The 27,987-nt window shown below is 44.4% G+C and overlaps 1 protein-coding gene across 15 annotated transcripts in view; it reads left to right on the top strand.

The window, feature by feature from the left end:
• LOC104328495 (zinc finger protein 532) overlaps nt 1-13,687 on the top strand; it is a 51,393-nt gene extending 37,706 nt beyond the window's left edge. For all 15 annotated transcript variants that reach the window (XM_075446227.1, XM_075446238.1, XM_075446232.1 and 12 more), the window contains 4 exons: nt 1,870-2,148; nt 7,592-7,704; nt 9,434-9,581; nt 11,407-13,687. In XM_075446227.1, the coding sequence (XP_075302342.1) occupies nt 1,870-2,148; nt 7,592-7,704; nt 9,434-9,581; nt 11,407-11,901 (1,035 nt within the window). In that variant the 3' untranslated portion in view covers nt 11,902-13,687. The remainder of the gene's footprint in view (nt 1-1,869; nt 2,149-7,591; nt 7,705-9,433; nt 9,582-11,406) is intronic.
• Nucleotides 13,688-27,987: the final 14,300 nt, after the last annotated feature.

The following is a 27,987-nucleotide window of genomic DNA, read 5'->3' as shown; positions in this document are numbered from 1 at the left end:
GGAACAGAAAGGGATAGAAAGAAGCTCAGGAGGAGATTATCTAAAGCTACAAAAAATAACCTAGAATGATTCCTGCAGATGTGTTTCTTGTTGGCAAAATGTACGTCTCATTTTCCTGTAATGGCTCGCTACAAGAAAATCTCGAACAGCCAGTGAGAACCGGTGGTGAAGGTCCGGGCTGGAGGTGTAACACTCCCAGTTCTGCTGGTGACAGTGCTGTGATCACTGCGACTCCATATTATGCTTTAATGCTTTTTGTTTATTTTCAAATAAGAAATTGAATTTCAAGTATTGTATTTAAAAGATGTTTAGAAAGTTGAGCATTAACATTTTACATGCTGATGAGTGAAGCTGGGATGGAATCTCAGGTCAATCTTCAGTTGCCTGAAAGTATAGGAACCTCCTTGCCCCCTACCCCGGGCTTCTTTGGTCTTGTCCTGGTGCAGTGGGATACTAAAGGCAGCCTCCTCCTCTACTGCACAGCTTCAGCTGGTTCATAGAGCCAGTTAGTTGGTCCTGTGCGCTTTACTTTTTAATAACATTGCAGGTTTTTTAATTGCTGGCTTTTATTTTCTTCTGTTTAACAGCTGTTAAATAGAAGAACATGTTCTACAGATCAGGTTGATATTTGCTGTAGAGCCAGCGGGTAGTCCCAAGAGCCACATGATTTACAAAAGAACTTGATACTGAAATATTATACTGGAGTATCAGATTTGTATTCTTACATTTTTTGTTTCTGAAGTTATCCATAGGAAAAATAAGTATGTTCGGTATGGCTAGACATACCATCTGGGAGAGTTATAATAAAGTCAGTAGATGAGATGATTAGAATACTGTCATTGTAAATGGCAAGTTTTTTAGATGTGAAGGAGACCTTGATAGTGGATCCATGTTCAGCAGTATCTTAAGTCTGGGCTGCAGGCATCTTTGTGGGCCCAGAACCCTGCTGACTCATTCCTGCTGTGTCCATGTTGATGTATGAGACTGAGACACGCAGCTGGAGCCCAGTCTTCCTGCATTGATCATCTTATTGGTAGGCTCAGACATCATACCAGCATATGGTACAGGCTCCAGAAATTGGGGAAGGAGGAGGTGGGAGAGTTCTTCCCTTCTTACTGATTGTTTACTTAAACTCTAGAAGTAAGTCAGTGAGGAAGGATCACTACCTAAGAGCTGCAGGGTGCTTGAGAACAGCTTGTTAGACACCTCTTAGCTGTCCCCTGGTCTGGGGGATCCTGTCAGCCCTCAACACCTATGATTCTAAGGACTGTTAGCAGTGTAGCACTAAGTTGGGGTGCTCGTGACCTGAGCGTGGAGTAAGACAGGGCTAACTCAGCCTCAACATCAAATATATTAATATATCCTAAACGATATAGTTGCCTGATCTTTCAAGAGTTGCCTTTTCTTGTCTTTCTTACCAATGTGCCAAGTCAAAATTTGTCAGTGAAAACCTTTCCTTCTTGGAAATCTCTAATCACGTAGTTTGAAATGGTGATGCTCAACTAATGTTAGGTAAGTGAGAAATTAGACTTAACATAAAGCACTTCTTAAGCCCTTTTTCCCTCTGTATTAAACAGCAATTTAAACTTGACCTACAAAGTCACTGTTCTGTGTGTTTGTGAATATACCTAGCCACTGAAGAAAGCTGCTCTTCAGCTATGATGGTGTCTGTTAGTGTTGTTGACTAGTATCTCTTTATGCTAGGCCTTGCCTTTACTTAATCACGTTTCTTTGAGTTAAGAATGTGAGCTGATAATACTGTAACAAAGAAGTAAACGAAGACTTTTGGTTCAGAGGATCTTTGCATTTTGTCAGTACAACTGTATACGTCTATGTTAGTTTTGTACTTTTTTTTTTCTTTTATTGTAGTCTATGCATGGGACTTTGAAAAGTGTTGAGGGGCCACCAAACCTGGGGATTAATCTGCCTCTCGGTACCAAACCCACAACTCAGAACTCAGCCAGTCACAACAAAGAGGACACAAAATCTGTCAACGGAACAGAAAAGTTGGAGAAGAAATCTCCTTCTCCCACAAAGAAAGCAGAGCCGAAAAAAGTCGCTAATCCTGGCTGGACGTGTTGGGAGTGTGATAGGCTCTTCACTCAGAGAGACGTTTACATCTCTCACATGAGGAAGGAACATGGAAAGGTAAATGAATAACATTCAGTTACAAAAAAGGGAATTAAACATGAAATATGAAGTAATTTTTTTTCATATTCAGTTGTGGTTTTGCAAATAATTCCTTTAAGTTCCATCACAATTCTTCTCTGTTCTTATATCTATTTCATCTTTCTCTCTTTGGCTGCTTAGTTTTTGTCATTTTCTACATCATTCTACTGAGAAAATCCACACGCTTTTACTTAATTGTAGGTTTGTTCATCCAGTACCAAAATGTCTTCAAGATGGAAAGAGTGAAAGATGTTCCAGTGTTTCATCCAAGTATCTAATCTGATCCAGGTTCTTATTTCTTCCTTTGTGCCTTTTCAGTTCCCTCTCTTGGAAGTTCATTAACTGTTAGACTCGGGGAGTGGAGTCTTGTGTTACTGGTCCAGTGAGAGCCACACAACATTTCATGGTGAAGGCAGACACCCTCTAAGGTCGAGCCGTTGTTCTAACCTTCCCTCTGTAGGTTCAGCCAACAAGTCAGCTGAGTTGAACTTTGTATTTAAAGCGGCTGGATTTGAGATAGCTTTCTTAAAATGGATTGAAAGTGAAATATGAGAATGCTGTATTCTCAAGTCAGCAGAAAGACAGCTTGATGTCCTTGCTGCATCCCATAGCTTTTCCAGTTAAAGAAAATTAAAAAGACTGGCAGGTGGGCAATGGTGAAACCGATCCTCGGATGGACCTTTCTCAGCTGTGTTTGAGACAGACAGTAGCGAGCTCCAGCCTGATGCTGACACACAGCAGTCGTCTGCTGTCCAGTCCTGTCCTTCGCTGTGTGCTCGTCAAAATGGTCCGATTCTTTCCTCAGCTGGGAAGCAGGGAATTAAACTAATGTGTTGTGCTGCACTGCAGAAAAAGAGCAGAACTGGAGGCGATAACAGACTTATTTGTCTAAGTGGAGAAGAATCATCCTGAGCAAAAATCTGTAGTTTTCAAGATGCTAATATGCTGTAATAAATGATAGCACATCTCCAGAGGTTTCTGTGTCGCTTCAAATTACAGTGCTTATCTCTAAAGCTGTTGTGCAAATTATTATATTCAGTTTATAAACATTTTATGGAAAAGCTGAAAATGCCAGACTACTGAGTGTCATCTCTAATTTTCTCATGACAACTTCAAGCAAATAGCACCCAAGTCTGACTGACAGGAGGCTATTTCCATGTTTCTGCTTGCCTTCAGTAGTTCCCACTCTGTTCTTTCAGCCTTCTGCTGTAGAGTCCTGTAACTACATTGCCAGTCCCCCTTGGAACGAAACACAAAACACCAAAGGATTATGATCCACAGAATTACATTTTCTTTTACCTGGTTCTCCTTTTACAGCTTGAGGGCATGAAAAGCAGAGAAACAACTGAGATCACACCGTCTCTGTTTGATTTCTCCAGTTGCTTTAAAAGACCATTTTTGCACTTCGTTGAAGTCACTGAGGAACTGTTAATTGCTTCCGTTTCAAGCCTAGCAGGTATATTCCTGAGACTTCTGCTAGGTAATGTCTATAAAGAAACTCCAGAAAATGTGTTGCAGTCCCTGTGACATGCCTAGGCACTGAGTGCTTGTTTCTGATCCTGTAACACTCATACAATTGTAGTTTTATTTTCTATCAAAAGCAATCTCTCCAGCAGCAGGTAAACTGTTGGTCCACTCTGTTTTGCCTGTTAGTCCAAATATTTAGTCATCAGTGCTTTTACTGGCAGACAGAACTAAGTTTAAGACTGGATGCATTTTACATTGATGCAATTCCAAAAACCAAAACAACAGAACCTCCTTATGAAACTGTGCTATTTTTTATCCCTATTCAGGCAGTTCCTCAGATAACACAGGAGGCATATACGTATTAAAATGAGTAGAGATACAACTCTTGTCTTTCGGCGTCTCTCAGAAATGGGTGATAAAGCCCAGTTGCTATGTGCCTTACAGACATGACCAAATTTTCAGTAATTGTTAGCTTTCAAAATTACTATATTCAAAACCTAAACTTCTATGGATACATTTTACTGTAGAGAGACTAGAAATGAGCGTAAGACATGGTGATGTGGTATGAGTCTACTACATAATGGAATTAATTTATAGTCTATTTTTCTTAAGAATGATACGTGTGGGTTAAATGCTCTAAAATGATCTATGCAGAATGTTTGTTAAGAACTTTAATTAAGCAATTCATAAGCCAGTCACAAAGTCCAAAGATAATTCAGATTATATTCTGAATAAGATAACTAGTTTCAAACTTCTTATCTCTGCTTTTGCAGGATCAGAGTGAAATTTTGGAGCTGTAACCCTTGTTAGCTGATCCCAGGCTGGATTATTCAGAGGTATTCATAGGAGAGGTGTTGCCATGTACATCTTCTTTGGATAGATTCTTGAGTTTCCAGACCTTATTGGGAAATGTCTACACAGGCAGAGACAGACAGACAGAGTCACATTTTCTTTATCCTCTTCCTGAGCTGGTTGAAGGCGAGTCAGCTGTAGGGTAGGAAGATTTGGAGCCACCTTGGTGTGACTCTCTGCCTTAAAAGTGCTGTTTAAAAACAACAACAACAAAAAAAAGGCTATTAGCCCAGACAATGGGTGGTTCTAACAAGTCTGTACAACTGCTGGCTTGAAACTGGATCGTGGGTGTCTACACTCAGCCAGGTAGACATATGCTGAGCTTCCTTGGAATTGTCTGTAACTGTGTTTCTATGAAAGGACAGATGTTTTCTAAGCAGGAATTGCTTTACCAGTTCCGACTTGCTGTGCATCTAATTGAACATCCTCTTTCTTCCTGTGAAGACAAGATGCTGTACAACAGGTCATGCTGCACCTAATTACAGAACGAATTTTTTAGTCCTTCTGGTTTTGGCTGCCATTACAGAAACTAATGCATCCAAAATCCTATTTGGGTCTCTATACAGAATCTTCCCAATGAGTTTAGAATGAGTGTGGTGTCACGGATGGTTACCCCAGGTAGTGCCCCTGGTGCTCTGAGTGGGACTGGTCCTACTGAGCACAGTCCTGCTGCTTTTCTGACCGAGTGCTTGATGCATCTGCACTGTGCAGTGGCCTCAGCAAAGATACATGGACTGCCTTGGTTGAGCTTGTAGGTTTGTACTGCATGGTGCAAGGCTGTTTCTTGATAGAAGCTCTACTACGACTTCACATTTTATTTTATTTGAAAAATTCTTCCCAGAGCATTGCAGTCATAAGCATACTGCAAAATGTATTGATTAATGCATTAGCATTAATGAGTATGCACTGTGTGTACACACTGTCAGCTTTTCACCTTTAACAATTTAAGAGCAAAATATGTTGATTTCCTTTTATTTTAATTGGCCTTTAAATGTGAAAAGAAAGTCTAAATTGAACAGTATTGCACCTCTAACAGCATTATGTTGACTAGCCCCAATAAAATTACCATATCTTGTTTCCTAATGGACTGCTTCGCATTTGCATGAATGACCTTCCAGAACTGCTTTTCTTTCCTTCCCCCCAACTCCATGTGATTTTGGTCTTGATAGCAAAAGGTGTCTCATCTCACTGTAGCAGCTCTTGCTCCTTTAGCCATTCCAGACATCACTTTCCACCATTCACTCCAAACTTTGCAGTAAATGATAATTTTCAGTTATGACATCAACTCTGCAGATCTTCACTGGCTTGTCACTGGGTGTTCCTGAGCAGTGGAGCCATCAGGAAGAGCATGAACATCAACACAAAGTTCAGCACTCGGAGCACAAGTAGATGATGTGGGTTTTTTCAGTTCCTTAAGCACTGCTGTATGGCCTGAGCTTGTTCATATTTAGGGTTGAAAATTCTTTTTATATTATTATTCTTGATTAGTATTAGGCACAAGAGATTGATTTGTGTCATATTAAAACGTCCCTGTGGATTATTGTGCATCTTCATTGTTTAGGAATTTGTCACTTCCTCAGAAGGTAAGAATAGGTGAGCCAAACCTTTTACATTATTCTATGAAGAAAATCTTTGCTAGTGAGTGCTTTGAAACATAGGGACAGATCTTGGGTGGCTTCTCCAGAAGAGTCAAGAAGGGTCCAATTTCAACCGTTGATCCAAGTCTTTTGCTCAGTGGCCTCAGTTGGAATAGTAGAATAAAATGATATGATTTTTTTTTCAGTTTCCCAATAAGTACAGGAAAGAGAATGTTATTGATGCTATGAAGGAAAACTATGATCACTGCTAGAGCAGGAAAAAGCAATCCAAGAAATGTGATTTTCGTTCTAGATACCTGACTGATGGTACAAGACTGTTGCTTCACTTGTACCTGACTAGGAGGGATGAGCCCTCCCTCGGAATGGAACGCTTGAAACCTGGTCCACACGATCTGGATTTCTTTTGGGAGGTTCCAATAAAATCCATTTCTTCTTCAGAGCCGCTTTGATTCTGGCAGGAATCATTATACTGAATGATAAGTGTGGGATCCTGGCCCTGGCTGGACTGTTGAAAAGTAAACTGGAAAAAGTAAGCTGGAAAGGTCTTCAATTAGATTTGTTTGGTCAGTGTTTGGATTTAATTTCCAAAACGTTGTTTCAATTTCCTTGTTACTGCCAAAACAGCAGAAGTTACAGATACAAACAATCTAGTTACCTGTGAAAGGAAGTAGGAAATCTGACTGGGAATATTTCCATCTTCTTACTGCAGCTGCTCCGGCTGATAAGATGTGCCGTTTGAACTGACTTCTAGGACTGATGGAGTTTAAGGGACAGGACCATGTCATTTATTCTTGGGGCTTGCATAATCTGCAGTTTTGGAGATGTGATTTCTTTAGATAGTAGAGCTTCTGTGGCCATGTTCAGCTGGAATGACAGATGGAGACCACTCCATGCTTATCAGCTTCCTTCCTTTTCTTTCTCCTTCCCCTTAACAAACTGTAAAATAAACCCCACAGAATTCCCCAAACATATGTCCCTCAAGTTGGCATCAGACCATACCTCTCATTTCTTGGCGACTTTTCTGAGCCCTGTTAGAGTGTCAGCGTCTGTGACGTTTTGCTTTGGTCCTGACAACGTGCTCTTTATGCCTCCTGTGTGTGCCCGATGAGCGCTCTCAGTCTGCAACTGCAGATGCAGTTTCGTGATGGGAAGGGAAAGGTTGCTTCATAGTGAAAGCACATCTCTCACCATACTGCGTTTACTGATCCAGAAATAATCCACTGATCTTCCTTGCTTCTTTGGTCGAAGAAATTCACTTCATCTACAGCTTGTGACACCAGTTTACAACTGGTGGTAGGCGTGTGTGTGGCTCATGCTGGCTACGCTGCTTTGAAAGAGGTTCAGGTCCTCTGACTTCTGCAGTGTTGCTGCAGGAGTGGTGTGTGCTTCAAGGCACACTTCCAGACACTGGTAAGTGATGTTTCTTTCTATTATCAAATGGTTTGGCACGTGCACTACTTATACTGAGCTTTTTTAATTAATGTATTTTTCTTCTTTTTTTAAAGCAAATGAAGAAACATCCATGTCGACAATGTGACAAATCTTTCAGTTCATCCCATAGTTTATGTCGTCACAATCGTATCAAGCACAAAGGCATTAGGAAGGTTTATACATGCTCGTAAGTTCTACTTTTATTTATTCAGAAACAGAGTATAAACTAACAAAAAATGTTGCTAGTTGAATTTCTTTTCTTGATGTACAGAAGTCAGTGTCCCATTCATTGAAATGAATCAGTTCTTTAGATACATAAACAGGCCAAACTATTTAGGCTATCCTGCATGCGTAAACCCTAGCAGGCTATGGAGAATGCACGTACATGAAGTCTGCTGTCTTTCAGGGGCTTTGGCAAGCAAATCTGAAACTTCACTGAGCTGAGAATTTGTATGGCTCGTAGTTCTACAGTGATGAACTTGGTTTTTAATAGTCTCTCAAATACACAACCCACTCTCCTAATCTACAAAAGCCGGTATTTGTAGCATTTTTCTCATACGTAAAAGTGTGTAATGTCTAAAAATCCTTAGTGATGTTTAAGTCGCTGGAGAGACGATACATAATTTAATAGAAAAATCCATGTCAATCAGATAAGATACATAATACAAACCTTTTGTTGTCCTCTTTGTTCATAGTTTTGTATATGTTTGCATGCTGTGGAACTGAGTTTGAAGTTCTGCAAAGGAAGCTGCAAGCAGCAGCCATCCTCTGCAGCTGAGACCTTAGCAGTCCCTTCCCTGCCGTAGTATGATCTCTGCTTTGTTACGGAAAGCACTAGGCCCAGCAGTGCGGTGCGGAAACTTGCAACTGCCATGCATAGCACAGCGTTCTGACAAAGTGCTGTATAACCTCCTGTCTCCCTGCACTGTGGCTGCCTGACACAACCCGTGTCAGATGGTTTCTGATGTACCCTTACCTCAACCTGCATGAGCCGGCTAGTCTAGGCGCTATTTCTCCTGCTGTATGACAAGTAGCAAGTGCCTGGGTTTTGCATACCCTTTAAGCAGAAGGCTTATTGTGGTTCTCTGTTTTCATTCAGAATGCCTACAGTACTGTCTTTTTCTGTTTTTCTTTTTTTTAAATAAAGTTAAATGAAACGGCATTTAAAAAGTTAAAACCTTAAGAGAGAGACTCCGAAGGAGAGAATACAGTTTAACTTCTCCCCTGCAGTTCTTGTTTGGCCATCCCTCCTCCAGACGCCTGTACAATACGTTATGACGTTGGAGCTCAGGAGAAATCCGCTTCCCAAAATCACATGAGAGGTTTAGAAGTGATGCAGCTGGTTCTGTGTGGGAGAACAAAGCACAGGCTGTGAAAGACAAGTTTGTTCTGATGGTTAGTTTGAGGTTGGAAAAGGAATTGAGAAGGAGTTGCTGGTTCCAAGGAGAAAAAGTATTTGGATATGAATGCAGAATGAAGTGTCATTTGGAGCTAGCATTCATCCTACTTGGAAGGTGACTGCTTTCCCTGTGAAATTTAAATTAAGGAGAACTTGGTAAAGTGTCTAGTAGAATGTACCGTTTGGTGATGGTAGCAGAGGTCCAAGAACGAAACTCTGATGCTCCCAGGTTTCATTCTGACTCACACTTTGTACCATTTTGGATGCTGTCTTCAGAGAACTTCTCATTTGCTCTGAATAGGAATTGCTCAAACATTTCTAGTTTTATTTTGTTACTATGCTCATTTTATTATAAAACTTGCCTGTGCAATTGGTTGGAAAAACATTGTCGCTGTCTTCAATAGATTGTACTCTGGTCTGGATTTATTTACTAGTCCTATTTATATTTTTGAGAATAGTATGACTTCTGTTAAGCGTGACATTTGAGTCCATGCACTTCCGCTTTGTGTTTATGTAGGCACTGCCCAGATTCAAGACGTACTTTTACCAAGCGGTTGATGTTGGAAAAACATATTCAGTTGATGCATGGCATTAAAGACCCTGATGTGAAAGAAATGACTGAATCAACCAATATGGAAGAAAGGGAAGTAAAAGAAGACACAAAGGTAATCACTTGGAACATTCAGTCAGTCAGTGAATTTTTTGTGGGTATACATTCAGGATCTTTAAATAGATGCAGGCATTTTGATCCCATAAAAGTCTAATCTTCTGTGAAGCAGAGCCCAAAAAATGTTTCAAAGGTTCCCACAACAAATTCTGTCATGCTTGAACTGGAACATGTTTTTGGAAAACTTCCTGTTTGGTTTGAGCACTGAATGATGGCGAATATAACTTACCCTCAGTGGTTTACTTTAAGAGCACCTTTCAAAGCCTCTGCAACCAAGTCCTCTCATAGCTGTAGAAAAGCTACAGGTTGGGTGGAAGCAATGTGACCTTCTTCCAAATACCTGGCCTTGAGCTTATCTGATACAAGTTTTACAGTGAAACTGCTTTCAATCTGATGATTGAAATACAACGGAACGGGATCTCCCACTGCACTTGGCATTGGTGCGGGCTTGCCTGCAGTAAGTGCTGTGCACAGTTCTGGCCCCGCCGTTTGAGAAGGATGTGAAGGTCCTAGAACTTGTCAAGAGGAGGGCAGCCAAGCTTGTGCTGGAGTTGGAAGGCATGTCCTGTGGGGCTGAGGGCTCCGTGCTGGTCACGTTCGGAGAGAAGGGGGCTGAGACATGACCTGATTGCCCTCTGCAGCTGCCTGAGGAGGGGACGTGCAGAGGGAGGTGCTGAGCTCTTCTCCCTGGGATCCAGTGATTTGACGCATGGGAGCGGCTCAAAGCTGTGCCAGGGGAGGCTCAGACAGGACGTTAGAAAGCTTTTCTTTACAGAAAGGGTGGTCAAACCCTGGAACAGGCTTCTTGGAGAGGCAGTTGATGCCCCACGCCAGTCAGTGTTGAAAAGGCATTTGGACAATGTCATTCATAGCATGCTTTAGCTTTTGGTCAGCCCTGCAGTGGTCAGGCAGCTGGACTGGATGATCGATGTAGGTCCCTTCCAACTGGAATAGTCTGTTCTGTTCTTCTATTGATGATGAGTGTTAGGTGGCAAGCGAAAATAAAATGACAGCGCTGTCCAAAGACTTGTTACATGCAGAGATTAACAGCCTTTTTAAGTGTTCTGGGTGCTGTATGACAAAGAATTTCACCTGCGACCACGTATCCAAAGCTGACAGCAGAGACACAAACATATCTGTTTTTTAAAATGTCCCTTACATGACTGCTCTCAGCCCAACATACTGTCTCCTTATTTAAGTGTTGAAAATACGGCAGCTATATACATTGTCTTCATAAACATCATGGAGCATATCTGAGCTGCATAGGATGCAAAGGATTCTTGAGGAATACTCATGTCAGAAGAATAACAAGGAGAATATAAAAAATGATCAGTTTAATTAGTTTAAAAGATTGTGCATGTTGATTCATCCTTTGGCAATACGTTAGTTTGGTTACTAACAATCAGGAGATAATCTCTCAAGTCAAATTTCAGGCATGGAATAGTATTAAGTAATTAAAACAAAGTTCCAGAAGGTTGTGCTGAAAAGTTCCTAGACTGATATTCTACATTCTGTACACAACTGAAGTCTCATTAGTGTGTGTACTTGGATGCAGTTATGCTGGGAAATATTTATTCAGGTTTATAGAGTGTATTAGATACTGTAGCTGTATCAGAGCTGACAAAACAAATTTGATGTGCAATTCATAGTCAAGAAAACCCCTAGTTTTCCAACATGTACAACACATACCTGTTTGTATTATTTCAAATACTGTATTTATCAAAAGCTGTACTGGAATCTACCAAGGGAAAGTTTTTGAACTTTGCAAGTCACAAATAGTTAGGAAAAGAACTGTGTATTTATGCTTACATGGCTTTTTTTAGGTTCCTAGTCCAAAGCGTAAATTGGAAGAACCTGTACTGGAATTCAGGCCTCCACGAGGTGCAATCACGCAGCCATTGAAGAAGCTAAAGATAAATGTTTTCAAAGTTCACAAGTGTGCTGTTTGTGGCTTTACAACAGAAAATCTTCTCCAGTTTCATGAACACATTCCTCAGCATAAATCCGACGGCTCTTCATACCAGTGCAGGGAGTGTGGACTCTGCTACACATCTCACGTGTCCCTCTCCAGACACCTCTTCATTGTACATAAGCTGAAGGAGCCTCAGCCCGTATCAAAACAGAATGGGTCTGGAGAGGATAATCAGCAAGAAAATAAACCCAATCATGAGGATGAATCACCTGACAGTATGGCATCAGACAGAAGATGCAAAGTGTGTGCAAAGACTTTTGAAACTGAAGCGGCCTTAAACACTCACATGAGAACACATGGCATGGCCTTCATTAAGTCAAAAAGAATGAGTTCAGCTGAAAAGTGAGCAGATTATTTGGGACGCAGAAATCTCTCTCCACATTGGAATACTGATGACATTTTTGCTACAGAAAGTTCAAGGTATAATAGTGTTAACAGTACTGTTCAGGCTGTTGCAATATATTCTGCATAAAAGTATCCCCTTCACCTCATTGTCTATACCCTCAAAACCATTGGAGCAGTATTTGAGTTGAAAAGAGTTTGTATATATTTAAACGAATAACTTTTATACTCTTTGTTATGTGTTTGTATGGGTATCTAGTGGAAAATTTGGGTTTTTCTGTTTTGTTTCTGTTCTTTTCTAGTAGGTTTCTTTCAAACAGAGTTCTGAATGTTGGGGCAGTTCTTTAGGTTCTCTTAAACTGTTTCTTACTTGGATGCTTCTGAAAGAAAGTTTAGCTATTGGAGGTGCGTTGGAGGGCAGTGGGGAGGGGAAGCAAGCTAAGGGGAGATTTTAAATTCTGAGAACTTGTGCTTCTAAATGTCTAAGGAAACTTTTAAACTTTCTCTTAGAATATATATGTTTAAAAAAAAAATACCACTGCGTATGTAAAATGCAGTGCTGGTTTTAGGTGGCAACACCAGAACAGGTGCAGACCCCCTAGAATGATAAAGTACTTTTGAAAAGTATAATTGCACAACTCTGTGTATCATGAAGTGATTTTTTTAGGCCATCAGGTGCTTGTGATCAAAGCTCACATTGTTACAAAAGGGCTGGGCTGCTCTGGGTTTAACAAATAAGATGTAATTAGAGGAATAGGTTTATAATGATGATGTTTTTTGTCATGTAATTTATTCAGCATTATATAGAAGCGAGTACACAGTATGTATTTTCCTTTATTTCTGATTATTGAAAGAAAATAGTTAACCCTTGCTACAGGGGTTGGTATTTCCCAGCTCTGTATGCTAATGCCAAATGTTCTGGTGCTCAGTGTTATGTACAACCACGGCTGTCGAAAAGCTACCCCAGCAGCCTAGGCAAGTGTGACTGGGGCTTTCAGCATTAGCACCGACCGCGCGAAGCCAGTGCCACCGTTCCAAACGGGCGTCTGGTGTCACTGGTTAGGCTTTCACAAAGTACAAACAGGTACCATGCTGTCCCTTTCATATGTCGTTCTCTGTGAGAGTTCTATTTTTGGTTTGGTTTTGCATTTTATACCTTGTATGTATCCCTAAAAAAAAATTTTGTACTTTTTTTTAAAACAAATTGTGTATATATAGATAGTTGCATGATACACAGTAGTAATTGTTTGGTTCCTTAAAAGTCTTGCTGCTGTCAGATGTTACTATACACTATGTCCATTACGACTGTATTAAACACATTTCATATGTAAATAAATGTGGAGCATTTTGCCCCTAAAGATTTGTGAGATTCTGTTATTTATCATTAAATTTTAACAGTTTGAAAAATGGAAGTGTTTGAAAAAATATGGATCCTTCTCAGCCACCTCTGTAAAACTTCTTGATCACTCTGGAAATTGTGTACTGGATACATTAGTTCTGCTTTCTCTCTTCATCCTCATTCCTAAGTTGGTTTGTTGGTAAATGCTTGTAATCCCATTTCTATTACTCGCATATTGAGTGGGTGTGAGGCACTTCTCCACCCTAAAACATACAGCTGCCATTGCAGGATTGTAGTGTGTGATGTGCACTGGCCATCACTGCCCTTCCCATTCAGTGTATACCTCTTGAGCACTTGTTTGTTGATGTGCACTGTCAACTGTACAACAAATGAGTTATCACTATGCAGAACGGTGTTTTGTATACAGTGAACAGATAATAAAAGTTAAATTTTCACAGCCATTATTAATACTTTTGTTCATTTTACCTTTTCGCTGTCTTGCACCTGCACGGGATGCTGTGAACCAGTAACTTCCGTCATTGTTGGTGCTGGCAGGAGGCGAAGCACTAGGAGTTACTGACAGGTCGTCTGAGAGCTGTCGAGCTGGTGTGGGGTTGCTCCGCGGCTGCAGCCCCCTGCCCGGCTCCGACGTGCGCCATGCTGTCACCCCACGACTGGCACAACGTGGCCACACGGATCTTTGTTTGGCCGCTGCCGCTGAGTGGAGCTCAGCTGCTTCGCAGTAGGCTCTGTTTAGTTTAATTGGAAGATCGATTTAACTCTCCTTTTCGTAATCTCTTGAAAGATTTAAGGGATAGCGGGTCTTGAACCACCCCGTAATCTCTAGACCCGTCACTGTGTCAGAGCTTGCACGCACGTGCGTATGGCAGGAAAGTGTAGCTTTTCCTCCAGGTAAATAGTTTTGGCAGGGCAGAAATCCACTCGGCTGGGTGAAGAGGGGAGGAGCTCTGTGGAGGACCATGTTTTTTTCCAAATACCAGACCTGGGAAGAAACAAAGAAAAACAAGATTTAGGGGGACAATTAATATCATTATGTTTCTCACCTAGTATTTCTTGCCTTGTCCTCCAGCTCCTCCAGACGCTGGGGATTTTCTTTCCATATGTTCTGAGTAATTCAAGATTCTTAGGTATTCATGAGGAAAAGGCCTGTTGGGTGCCCCTCTCTCTTTCCAGGGCAGATTTCCAGTGTCCAAGCATTACTCCAGGAGTGAGGCTTCGCCAGTTCCCTTTTGAGATGCTGTTCCGTGGAAGTTGGTCTTGCCCAAGCAGAGATTTCTTGGTAATGACCAACCTGTTTATTTATTGCTGGTTTACTTGAGCAAAGAAAGTTTCACATCTTATCTGGCTGACCCTTTTAGCAGTCATGGCTCCTTGCCTGCTCAGATCCCCTCCAGGTAAGTCTGTCAGGGTCTAAAGCATTCTGGTCTCGTCCCCCTGCCCGCCCAGCTCCCAGGGGACATGTGTGCCCGTCAGATGGGAAAGCACAGGGAAGCAGTGGCTCCAGGTACAACACGGATGTGCTGGAAGTGCAGGGCCTTAATGAATTCTCTGCTGGCCAGAAGGGCAGCTGGTTGCCCGCCCTGTGTGTGCTGCAGCAGGCTCGGCAAAGGTTTTGCTTTGCTGGGGGAGAGGCCGAGCAGCCTCACAGCCAGGCAGGGGCAACGCCAGCACCTTCACCGTGGGGCACGTTTCACACCAGAGGGATTCGGAGGGACTACGCAGTTCGATACAGCCAGCAAGGATGGCACAGAGCAGGGAATGTGTAAGAGAAGTTTTCTGTGCATTTGCATACCAAAGAACCAGCAATAAGCAGCGTGGCACAGCTGCAACATGCTGGGGATGCAGGGAGAGCTGCTGAAAAGCCGCGGTAAGGGGACAAAAAGAAAGGAAATGAGTGAGTGACCTCTCCTCTGGTTCCATCCCAGATGCTTGGTTGTGCAGGCTGAAAAGGGAGTAGCTATAACCTAAAAAGCACAGATGGGCTTCCAAGGCTTCTGCTGGGGCACAGCCTGAGCAGTGAGATTCGCAGCTGCTGCTCAAATTAAAGCAGCTTCAGCTCCACGTAAGTGTGCCATGAGCTCAGGGTGTTCCCCTGAGGAGCAGGAAGCAAGCCCTAAATTATGAATCTTCTGGAGAGGCTCCCAAAACTTGGGAACGGGAGGAAGGACAGGAGTGGTACAGAGGCAAATCTCCTCCACGGCGTGCAGCAGGACCCCCAGCAATGGCAGCTCGCTGCACCTGGACCTCGGCAACAGGCAAACCCAGACTGCCAGCCCCAGCGGCAGCCAGGCTCTGGTGCGGACACCAGGCAAGCCTACGCAGCAAGCAAGCAGGGCTGGGGATGCAGGGAGGCCCACACCGACACAGTGGCCTCCCAATTCCATGTGTGCCCAGGGCACTGAGCCTCCCTTGCTACCATAAGCACCTCAGACACCCTTGGAAGATGGGACACCCTCCAATCTGCACAGTATACATGGAGCTACACATCTGTCGGGTCTCCTTAGCAGGAGGAGGATCTCCTGAAGACCAGGAGGTGAACAGCATGTTGCAAAGCAATGTGAGACACCAGTGAAAAGGCCAAAATCCCAGTTTGTGTGCCTGGGGGAATTATTTCCTCTTGTAAACTACAAAGAAAATATTTAAACACAATTTTACGTGAGATCTGACATTTTAATTGTTTGCTTTTAATTATGTTTTATTTATGTTGTGACACTGACAGTCAATTACGATGGTGACATTAATACTTCTCTTTTCTACACCTTCTTTCCTCTGAGGATTTAGCAATAATGGACTCAACCTCATAAAACCTCTCTGTGAGGTAGGAAAAGGATCATTTAGCCTCCACCGCTTGCAGCCACTGTTCTGGTTGAACACAGCGGTGCTTAACATTGCACGTCAACTCCAGCAAGCGGATTAGAACAGAAATACTAATTAAGGCCGCAGGGAGCATTTAGGCAGCCGGAACAAAGTGCCGGTGCCAGGTCTGGGGTTAACATGTGGCTGCTTCACTCTGTTCACCTTGTACGAGGGCAGGGATTTCTGACCTCGTGGAGGCAGTGCCTGGCAAGTATGTATGCATATGTACATCTGTCTCTCCTGTCGCTGTGTGCCTTCCCAGTGAAGCCCCTTTGCCCTTCAGCAGGGCAGGGAGCTCACCGAGACCTCAGCCCCAGCGTACAGCTGCAGCGACGCTGCCTGTGCAGCTGGCAGCCACCCCTTTGGGAATGCTGCAATGCGCCGACGGGTGCTGCACTCCGCCACAGCACGGCCGCTCCCGCTGCCCCTGCTCCAACTCGCTGCCCGAGGCCTGGGCACCAGCGTGTCTAATGGCACAGGCGCCACGATGGGCTGTGCACAGCTCGCTCTGAGAAGTGGGCCTGGCCACCATGCCACCCCCTTGGGTTGTCTTCAGGGATGCGAGGTCCTTGGGAGACAGCAGGGAAACCAGCCGTCGAGGCTGCGGTACGTGTGGGAAAAACCACAAAGCACTCGGGAAAGCTCTGAATGTCTCTTCATGGGGACACACGCTCACTTATCAGTGGGAAAGCAGCAGAAAATGACAGCAAGGGGGCTGACAATAGCCCAGGGAGGAACAGGGAGCTGGCCCTTCACATTGTGCACAGGGCCATACTGCGGCACTTTCCAAAACGTCCAATTTGCCAGCAACAAAAATGCCCTTGAGAACGGCGGTGAGGCCTGCGGGAAGGAACAATGAGCAAGGGGAAGTGGGACGCCGGGTCAGCCGGGGCTGCCCCATCGCCTCCCATCAGCCCTGCAGGAAGCAAAGTCTCTGCTGGGCCAAAAGCAAGCCAGCGCGGCAGGCATGGGGCCCTGGAGGGGCAAGCGTGGCGCAGCCCCCCTGCTGAGCCCGTCTGCTGGGCATCCAGCCCCACAGAGCCAAGGGGCTTGGCAAGGCGGCTGCGTGTGGCCACTGCAGAGGACTCGTCACGGTGTGGTGAGGGCAACCATGCCCCACAAGGAGCAGAACATTCAAAGCTAATAAACCACATATTTTTTAACTCTATCATACAGTTAAACAGCAGAAGTCACTGCCACAAAAAATGACGAATACCAAGGTTTCAGCAAGGGTAACAAATGTATTTGTAGGAAATACAAACATTTTGGAAGGATTCCTCCAGCTCTTATTTTGATATAGTACCTTGGCAAGAAATGAAATTACCTCCTGTCTGCCCTGTAGAGTTTCTGTTTGTTCACATTGCAAGAACCTGGAATAAAGCAACCTTGAGAGGGATCAGGTCTGGCAGCAGTTACTGCACGGGGAGTAACTAGTCTACTGATTTAATCCACCTAGTCAAAGGTCAGAGGTCTTTGCCTTCCGTGCAGGTGGAAACTTGCTTTCCAGCCTCACACATACAGTGCCACAAAGTGTAGTTTAGATACTGGATCTCAAACGGGGTTTGGCTGGGGGGTTGGCACTGTGTCACCATTCAGCTGAAATAAGACTTGACTCAGTCATAAGAATACCAGAAGAAGAGAGCAAAGCACTCCAGTGACAAGGGTTGTGCACACCTACATCTTGAAATGATTATACTTTTATTTGGTGGAGAGTAGTCTCAAATTAATCCCCAGAGGTGTCTGGGCTGAGGGGTGTGCTGTTCATAAACAGCCTGGAAAAGGGAGTCACAAGTCACAAGGGTGCCAATAACACTAAGCTATGCAGTGTAGTAAAAATGAAAAATCATTGCAAAGCACTGCCAAAGGACATCACAGCACTGAAAAAGTGAAAAAACAGCAGGAGAGTCAATGCGACATGACTCAGAAGTCAACAAAAGGGACTGAGTTCGCACATCAAACGACAGACCCAAAGCAGTCATTGCTAGCTAGGAAAGAAGATTTAGAGTGGCAATTGCTCATGCTATGAAGCTGTCAGCTTGGCACGTAGTAGCGATTAAAAAAGAAATAGATTAGTAAGTCAGGAATATAAAACCAAACAGAAAACATAGTTATCCCACTAAATAAATCCATGAACACCTACATAGGAAATACCTTGTGTAGCTGGAATTCCCCACCAGCACCTCAAAAGACAGAGCAGACCTGGGATAGGCACATGGAAGGACAGATAGTGGAAGGAATTCTGCATGGGAGCTGTTGAAATGGGGTATGGCTCACCAGCCTGACTAAGGGGTGGTCCAAGCAGATATGCCAGAGGTTACTAAAGCCATGATGGTGATGAACAGGGAGTGACTCCTCCCTGCTTGAGCAATGAGGGTGTCCAAATGAGATGGAGCGTTCAGAAGAGCTGCTTCATCAAACATGTAGTTAAAATGGGGAACTCTTTGCAACAGGGTGTCTCAGCTCCTAAAAGACTACGTGAATCTGAAAGTAATTAGACAAATTCATGGAAGAAAGACCCACTCAGGGCTATTCAGAGACAAAACCAGCTTCTCTGGCTTGGGAAATCCCCGTTCTTACAGCCTCTTCCAGGCATCCAGTGCTTTTGGCTTTGTCAGAGATGGGGCTCGAGCTAGACAAATCTTTGGTCTGATCTGAGCAGGCTGGCTTTAGATTCCTTCTTATCCAAGTTGCAGCTTTTTCTTGCAAGCTGAGATCCACAAGACGGTATCCCACTGTGACGTCCTCTGCACCCCCGACGGCCTGGACCCAAGGGCCTGGAGGTGCCTGTCCCTGCGCTCGGGGCTGTCTGTCCTCTCTCCACCCCACAGCCACGCTTGTGGTGCAATGCCAGGCCCCGTGCCTCTCCCATACAGTACAGGTTCTCAGCGTGGCAGCCACTGCTCCAGCCTAGCATGCCTGCAGCCCCAGTCCTTCACCCCTTCCCAGATAACAGTACACACGGGGGCTATGCACCTTGCTGTACCTCCAGACTCAGCTGGAAATGTGTCTGACTTAAATGAATGCATATATGTGTTCTCCAGTGCACAGCCCCTTTAATGCCACCCATGTATCTCTGCCTCCCCTGACGCATGTCTGCATGCCCCCCCCTGCATGGTGCCCCCCGTACCTGCCCCCGTGGTACCCCCAGTATTTGCGAGGCTCCTCTTGACTGACTCTGGGAGGTGTTCAGCCCTGGCTCGGCCAGCCAGCCATCTTACAGAGTGAGGCGCAGCAGCAGCTGCATCTGGCTGCTCACAATCACTGTACTTCTAGACTCGTTGGGTTTTTTCTATTTCTGGAGGGCATTTACAGATGCATAACTTGACCTGACAAAGGCCCAGAACTTCTCAGTTCTTAACCTCTGTGTATCTTTGGGGAATTCAGTACGGCAGGCCTACTTAGTTTTAAATGTTTTTTTATATAACTCTGACCTTTTTGTTCTGTTAATATTACCTTTCTCAGTACACCTAGCATACACACGCAGCTGCCAGGCCCATAATGGGACACAGAAAAACCTATTTTATTTTAAAACCTTTCTCAAATATTAGGAGAGTTCAGGAGTCAATTCTTTATATTTGAATTTCAGATTATTACTAAAAGGTTATCTATCGAGGCTCCCGAAAGGACAAAGGGCAGGTAATGGACTGAGAAGATAAATAAGAACAGAACATGGCAAACACAGCAGGCACAAGCGTACCCGACCTACATCCCTGGGCTCTGCGTGCAGCCTGGGGTCTGTAGCCAGAGGCAGGTATAGGAGCATGAAAGCAGGAGCACTCCTTGTCTCCTCCCTGGGCTCTTCCTCCCTTAGAAAAAAATTGCATTTTCCCCTCAACAGGGACTGTACAAAAACTGGCTTGAATGTTCTTTCTTTCATAGCTGGAAGAAAGACAGCTTTCCTCCCTGGGGCCAAACAGTTGGTCAGAGGCCATGGCAGAGAGTCGCCTCACAGTGCGGCTCGGTGATAGTGAGAGCTGCCGACAGGACAGGGCAGCTGGGTCCCCACTGGACAGCCCTGCCCCGCAAGCTGCTGGACACCGAGCGCAGGCCTCACACTTGCTGCTGGGCGAACGCCGCTGTGCAGAGCCCTCGCCGGCCCTTTGCCCCTTGGCCCGGCACTGCCCTGCGGGGCTCTACCGATTCCCACCCCGGCGCAGGGACTACCGCTGAGCCGGGAGGCCCTGCCAGTGGCCACAACGTGCCCGCAAGTGCTGGGGTCGGCAGCAGCGACACCTTGTCCTGGCAGACCTGGATTCCAGTCTCCACTGAAAACATCATCCCAGGCAACTGACACCAGCCGGGGGTGAGAGCAGAGCCACGTGCTGGAGCACTGTGCTCTCCGCCGCCACTGCGGGGTGTTTTGAGAAGACCTGGTGAAGCACGACATCAGAAACAACCCAGATGCACCTGGAAAATTAACTGGAGACGCTACAGTTTTCTTCTCCGACCCCCAGGTTTCTACTTTGAAGGAAAAAATTTATTTGGAGCAGTCATGTAACGATTAGCAAAATAATCTAGGCATTGTATCCTTCTCAGCTATGTCCCCTAATGTGATTTGGCAGACGCCTTTATCCAGTTCGTTTATTTTATATTCTCAAATTCTGCTATTTTTATTCAATGATTCTAATATGACGGCGAGGATATGGATGCTCTGCATTAGAAGTATTGCTCTCTCTGAGTCCGTCCAGCACTTAGCTAACATTGCCATAGCTCTGTGTGCCAGATTAATATTGAAGGTCAAGTACAATAATATTTCCTGGTTTAAGTGACTGTCGCTTTCTCAGTTAAAATGCAGAGCAGCTCCTGATGAATGCAGTCAGGCTGTAATTGGAGGAGCTACTGTCTCAAAATATCACTTGGTCATTACATTTACATACCGTTGCTGTTAGCAAAATGAGCAGAGCCCTTTATATGCAGAGAAATGTCTCTTCATCTAGCAGCACCAGCGTTGCTCTGGACGGTATGCCTCACCAATATGTTCCCCACACATGATGGGCTCCACTCATGTAACATCAAGCGCTTTCCAAAGGCTCTTAAAAGCCAAGGCACAAGCACCAAGCATCAGACTCCACAGCCAGAGGCCAAGTGCATCTCCACTGAACTCCGTGACGGGGGGGCCAGATCGTCTTACATGGTGCTGTGATTGAGGCCTTCAAGTGCCATCACGTATATAATATATTTTTTGTTTTTCTAGCCACTGTTTTAGCCTCAGTTCTTCAGTGCAGGTTAAGGTTGCAAGTAGCAAATAGTTAACGAATATCATTACCAGCCAGCTTGGTTGCCAATGCAGCCCTGCTGCTCTTCCCAGGCAATACAGTTACAGAAGAGATCGTGGAAAAGTCATAAATAGTTCAAGACACTGCAGTGACAAGAAATTACAAGCTGCAGACAGACTTGGGGGGAAAAAGAATCAGAACTGTTTAGGAATTAAAATGCATTGGGAAGACACAGAAGCAACATGACCCTTTTTCCATAGAGGAATTAACCATCAGCCTCTAAGCTTCCCAGCACTTTTCAGCTGTGGCTCTCAGAACAGTCACACCTCAATCTGAAAGCAGACAGCGGTTTTTAAGGTGCTCCTGCTCTCCCTCCTCATCTTCACCCCTGCCATTCCATGCTCATCTCACCTGAGTTGAGGCTGAGGGAGCTGGCTTTAGGAGCTCCCAGACCCCTCCAGGAACAGTTTCACCTAGGCCAGGCTGTTTTCTACAGATGTTACATTCATCTGTGCCAGCAGTGAACCCGCCACAGGCCAGGAAGGCAGTAGCAGAGTTCTCGATTTAACCACAGACCACGACTGTCTCCTTGTAGCTACGCCTGGGATCTGGGGAAACGGCAGCAACGCTTTGCAGCACACACACACACCGCGTCCCTGTTGCAAAGACAACACCAGTACATCAGTGCCTGTGTGCGTGGCCAAAAGCACACAGACAACATTAACCTTTACTGGCAATGCGTACTACCAACCCCCAAGACAACCTGTTTCCGTGCTTCACAAGAGATTCGTCAGGTAGTAACATCACTATTGTGATTAATAAAAAAGTGGAGATCTGAGACAGATGACATTCAGCACTGCTCTGCAGAGCCCCTCTGTGAGTCAGGGGCCACAGCAGGGACCCTCTCAGGCTGAGAACCACCGCTGTCCCCAAAACACCCACCCACCCCCCGACCCTGCTGCTGCTGCGGGGCCACAGCCAGGGGCACCGGTAGGCGAAGCGGAGGCCAGGCTGTCCCACCCCGGCAGCCACCACCCTCAGCCCTCCAGAGGCAGTGCTGGCACGAGGGCATCAGCCCCTCGCGGGGCACGAGGAGGCAGCAAGGGGGTCCAAACCCAAAGGCTGCTGGCAGCCGGGCCCGGGGGCAGCAGGAGCCAGCGGCAGGAGGAGGGGAGGCAGAGGGAGGCAGTGGTGCCGGGACAGGCGGGTTTTGCAGAAGTGTTCTGCAGGAAGCCTGCCGGTGCAGACAAGGGCGCTGCTGCTGGGGCATTGCTTCTGTGCCGTCTCCTGACACGATGCTGCGGTGAGATCCTGACTACGCCCGCGACACCGTGTCCGTGGACTGGTATAAGGCACGGCAAGGGCAGAGAACAAGTGACAAGTAAACCTGTTGCTAGAGCTGAGAACCTTTGGGAAGCAGGCTGGGTGGAACCTCTCTGGGGCTGGTGACCTCCAGGGACACTGCCCACCCACGAAGAACACAGAGAACATTTCAGAGCATTTCAAATTCAAGCTAAGCGGTTTTAGGCAAAAGCTTTAGCAGTTTTCATAGGAAAAAGAAACAAAAAATCCCATAAGCCATCTCAGTGTTCTCCCCTCCCCAGCAAAAAACAAAAGCTAACACATTGCACACATTCGTAGTTCACCAAGAGATTGTTCTTGAATAAGGGTTAAATATTTCCTTTTGTTAGAATTTTTTTAAAACTTCTTTTCCCCTCCCCTCATTTACTCTTGGGCAGTTTTAAAATTAAACTTTTTTTCAAGTTACTTGTGGGGTTTTTTCCTATTTCTGGGAGAAAGGGGAAGGAGAGGGAGCGATCAAACTACCTGGACATTCAGTTGAATTTAGCAAATAATGTTACCTTTTCCTTCCCCTTCCTCCCAGAAAAAAATTATTTTCACAAATAAACCATTCCCTGAAACAAATCTACTCAGCTGTGATCAGATTAGCTATCCAGATACTGGGCTGCAGAGCAGACTAAAAATGTTGACTCATACATTTAGAAATACAACCATGCAAAGTGACATTCTCGTTGAAAACTGTGCCTATGAATAGATCCTTGCCAGCTACCAAGACAGATAATAAGATTCATGAGAGAAGTTACAGAAGACAAAAGCCATGAATGTTCTAAAGCAGTGGTCTCCAAAGTGGGGTGTGAGCATCCATTGGGGTGCAGGAATAAAATATTTTTTGTATCATTAAAAAATACAATACAATACAATAAAATAAAATGAAATAAAATAAAATAAAATTTTTAAAATGTTTATTTCACCTTTATCTCATCCTTTTTTAAAATTTTTGTGTAAGTTTTATAATGTGCATAATATATTTGTACAGTAGAACATTTATGTATTTTCTAAATAAATATAGAGATATTGGGGGTGCATGCTCAAAAGTTTTTACTGATAAAGGTGTGTGATCAAAGATGTTTGGAGACCACTGCTCTAAAGAAACACCTGCCTCCTGGCTCTGTAGCATGACCAAAAAAGCTTTTACAGCGGACACTGTCAAGGCTGTTTTTGCAACAAACACTTCCAGGCCAGGAGCTGCTGCCAGTGCTGCAGGGGGGACCAGGAATCCTTTCCGCCGGCAGCCCCAGGAGCCATGGCATGGTAAAGCCCACCACAGCTCCGCGCCGAGCCCCAGGCCCCCGTCGGGCATCGCCCAAGAAGGCATGAGGCACCTGCGCTGCTCCGGACATGTTCCCAGTGAGGAAAGGCTGCATGAGAATGTGGAGACCCCTTTGCCGGCTGCAGCCAGAGCAGGCGTCGGCAGCAGCCGCCTCCTCAGCCATCTCTCCAGTGGAAGGTGCCACCCTCCACAACTTGCTTCGAACGGGAGAGCACGGGAGCTCTCAAAGGCTGCTTACAACAGAATTCTTGCTCAGATGTTTTAAGTTATAAAACTCTTGCTGTCCGGCTAACACTTACCCTTAGAGCAAAGAAAGGAATTTTATTGAGATAAAGAGCAGATAAATTTGGATTGCCATACAAAACCAAAAATAAGACACGACGGCAAAATAAGAATGCCCCTTGGAGGCAAGCACTGAAAACAACACATAAATCAGAGCCTTCATGAAGCCCCAGGGAAATGTCTGTACTTTTTCAGTGACTGAAAAAAAAGCCTCTCAGAAGAGTGAGACTTAAGCTAGAAAGGTCCATTAATAACCTCAAACATGAAGGCCCAGATTTCCACAGTGACAGGGCGTTCTGAGAGCCCTGCCTGCTGGGTGCCCAATTTTAAGGAACCTTAATGGGCTTTCAAAGGCAAGGCATGCAGTATTATCTGAGACTACTTGTGTGGTCTAACAGAAGCATCTGAAATTGCTTCCAAAATCACTTTCAAGAGCAAAGGTGTATGCCTGGGTTCATATTCCACTGCACTGTTTTTCACGCATAGAAAAAAACAACCCTTCAGCACATCAGTGGATACTGCGTATGCAAAAACGAATGAGACGGAAACGCTAAGATAACAAAGCCACACATAAAGCACACAACAAGGCGGACAGAGGCACCTCAGACTCCCTGCTGTCTGCCACAGGAGAGCTGTTCGCATCCCTGTCTTTGTCAGAAACACGACTTCATGCAGAAGTAGGCAACTGAGTCAGGGCTGTGTTCCTGGCAAGCTGGCTATGCCAGCTCATACTGTCAGCTCAGCTTTGTGGCTCAGGGAGTGGTATAAGGTTCAGAAATTGATTCTTCTGAGAAACTGAAGAGAAGGAGACACTGGGACTAGCGTGGAATCCCCTGCAGATTTGATCAAGCGCATCATATTGGGTGCAAATGTGGAGTAACAAGATCTGACAACAGAAACCCCTGGTCCTGCACAGTTCCTCTGACAACAACCTAAAGGTAATGGGAGGAAGTAGTAGGATCATGATCCTGCTCACGGACACGGTAAAAGAAAATCAAACTGAGGCTGGCTGAGAAGGTGAAGAATAGCACTGTCTGCAGTGCGCACATGGGCCAGTGCTGCTTCCAAAGTCATGGTTCAAAGGAGGTGCGGTTAGTGAATACCCAAGCTGCCTGTTGACATTCATACTTCAGTCGCCCTCCTCTGAAATAGATCCCTTCCCTGACACATCTTTTCCCTTTCAACACTGTTGCTTGGCAGCAGAGCAGGAGCTTCCTTCAGAGCAAAGGAGGCACTTTCCACTCGCTCGCTCTCAGATGCAACTACTCGTACAGCTTAGTGCTCCAAGCATCAGAAGAACCCAGAGGCGAGCGTGGTCCTGGTGCAGCGGCATCCTGTTGCTTTTGGGCAGCACTGTGTGCATTACCAGCTGCGTTAGCAGCCTGCTGAGCAACAGCAGTGGGAAGCAGAGAAGTTCCAAACGTATTTGGACAAGAGTGCTCACTGGGAAGTCAGTTATTGCATTTCTTCTGTGCTTTACTCTGAGTGGCTGCAAATGGGCTTCTATGGCTTTGCCTATTAACCCACATTTTTAAGCTGAGATGCAAGGTGCTAGTTATTTGCCCATGACCAATCCCTTTGAAAACAAAGAGCTATTCAAATATTATATATACAGGTAGCGCAAATACGTGGATGTTTGCAAAGGTCTGGTAAATCAGCCAGAATGTCAAGAGCTACATTTTTCTGTGTACTAAAAAATTAGCATAATTTTCTAGCTGCAGATCTCCAAAAGATCTACTGCACAAATACTGAAGTCAAACACCCAGACTATGGGAAGATTTCAAAATACATGTAACCTTTAATAATGTAAATCATCCAGATGGTAAAATAACAAAGCCACCAACACAAGTGTGGGTGATATCTAGCATCTGTGGAAAAGGAAGAAAAGCATGTTCCTAATATGTTTCCCTCGACTCATCATGAACGATGGGTGAGTAAAAGCATTTTCTGAGCTTTGGAACTCTAAACAATAGCAAATTGACAGGCAAAGATACTAGCAAAGATACTGTGGTCTCAGAATTAAGTGTGGGTTTGTGTCTCAGACGAAAGAACGTCGCACCTTTGTGAACAAAAAAACTAAGCAGCTTCAGTCCTACCAGGTCTCAACACAAAGTTGCCACCTTGCTTTTCTAAATTCTCCATACACTCGCTCCGCTTTCTCCCTCTACTTGTTACAGAACTAGATTTTGTCACCTGAACTTCCACTTTTAATTCTCTTTGTCAGGCATGACTGTAAGGAACTGTTCTAACACTGACCGGTCTTTGTCATTCACTTTTTCTCAGATACAGCCATTTCCCTGCTAAATGGCTTGTCTTTCAACTCCAGAATTCCTGTATTCCTACTTGACAATAGGCAAGAATAATTTTCTGCCTGTTTTGAGAATTAGAGCACCACCTGCAAATAATACTCAGGGATCATTCTCCTGTCGCAGCCATTTGCCTTCATTCTGTGTGTTGCAGCATTGCAACTCTAGTCTAGGACGCAAATTGTCAAAAAAGTGTCAAACACCTATCATAAAATGTAAACATATAATTACATGCAAAGTAATGTTGAAATCTATTCTACTTCAGTAGGAATTTGGGTGTGGTACACAGTGTTTTGGAACAAAAGCTGGTTTGTTCTGGGGTTTTTTTTATATTAAGGCAAGTATGATATTCTGCATTAATATAATGAATTATTTTAATAGCTAAAGTGAAATGTACATCTGCAACCACAAGAAATAACATAAAGATTTCATTCCAATGACCAGGTAAATTTAACAAAGATTTAATAGTCAGATTTTTTACCGTTGCCTACGAATTACTGCTCTAAACTCAGTTCTGGTACCCTAGCATAAATTAGTGGTATGTTCAACGAGGTTTTTAGATTTACTCCAGGTACAATTACTTCTGGTGTAAATGAGAATTTGGCGCTTTTTTGCTTGAAAGGCACAATTTTCTGGGAGAGAAATGTAATTAGACAACGGGTAGCTTGTGTGTTTTATATATTAATTAGTAGTTTTGTGATCACCATTTTCCATTTGTATAAATATCAGACGTGTGGGCAATGCATGTCTGAGAACAGTCATTAAAAAGCAGGATTTAGCTAGCACTGAAAAGGTTCACAGGCTCATAAATAACCATGGGTTCTAAATCATCATCACAGCACACATCTAACAACAATACAGAAGCAATTGACAGTTTATTCACCATGAAGAGACTCATTTGAAGCAGGAGAACATGTGAGACACTCCGAGTTCTTTTAAGAGAATCAGCAATTAGCTACTCTTAGAGGAGCAAATGAAAAATCAAAGACCTGAATGACTACTCTGTTACAGGAACAGCTCTCCTATTTGTGTCAGGGGCAGAAGGTAACTAACAGGTATCTGGACTTCTCCCAAAGCTTCACCAAACTACTACCTTTATTGTTCCTTTCCTCTGTCATATATGGACACCTCGGTAAACTATGCAAAAGGACTCAATACATCATGGAAGATGTATGAAAAACAGTATGTGGCTCCAGATTTTGTGGATAACAGTCACCCACAAGAGACCGTGATTTGGTGAACACAGAAAATCGACTTCAGTATGATTTTATCTTTTGAATATTTAAAGTGTGTCAGAGAAAACTAACCTGGAATAATGTAAACTTCGAGGTAACTCCTGTGTCGTAAGTAAAGGAATACTGGTGCCACTGAAGGAATAATCAGGTGAGAAGATCAAGGATCTTGTCAAGATAATGCCTAGCTAGTGTCCTTGGAACCT

Source organism: Opisthocomus hoazin, chromosome W, assembly GCF_030867145.1.
Source record: "Opisthocomus hoazin isolate bOpiHoa1 chromosome W, bOpiHoa1.hap1, whole genome shotgun sequence".
Taxonomy (NCBI): domain Eukaryota; kingdom Metazoa; phylum Chordata; class Aves; order Opisthocomiformes; family Opisthocomidae; genus Opisthocomus; species Opisthocomus hoazin.
The sequence above is the reverse complement of the archived record's forward strand: the minus strand, read 5'-3'. Positions and strand labels throughout refer to the sequence as shown.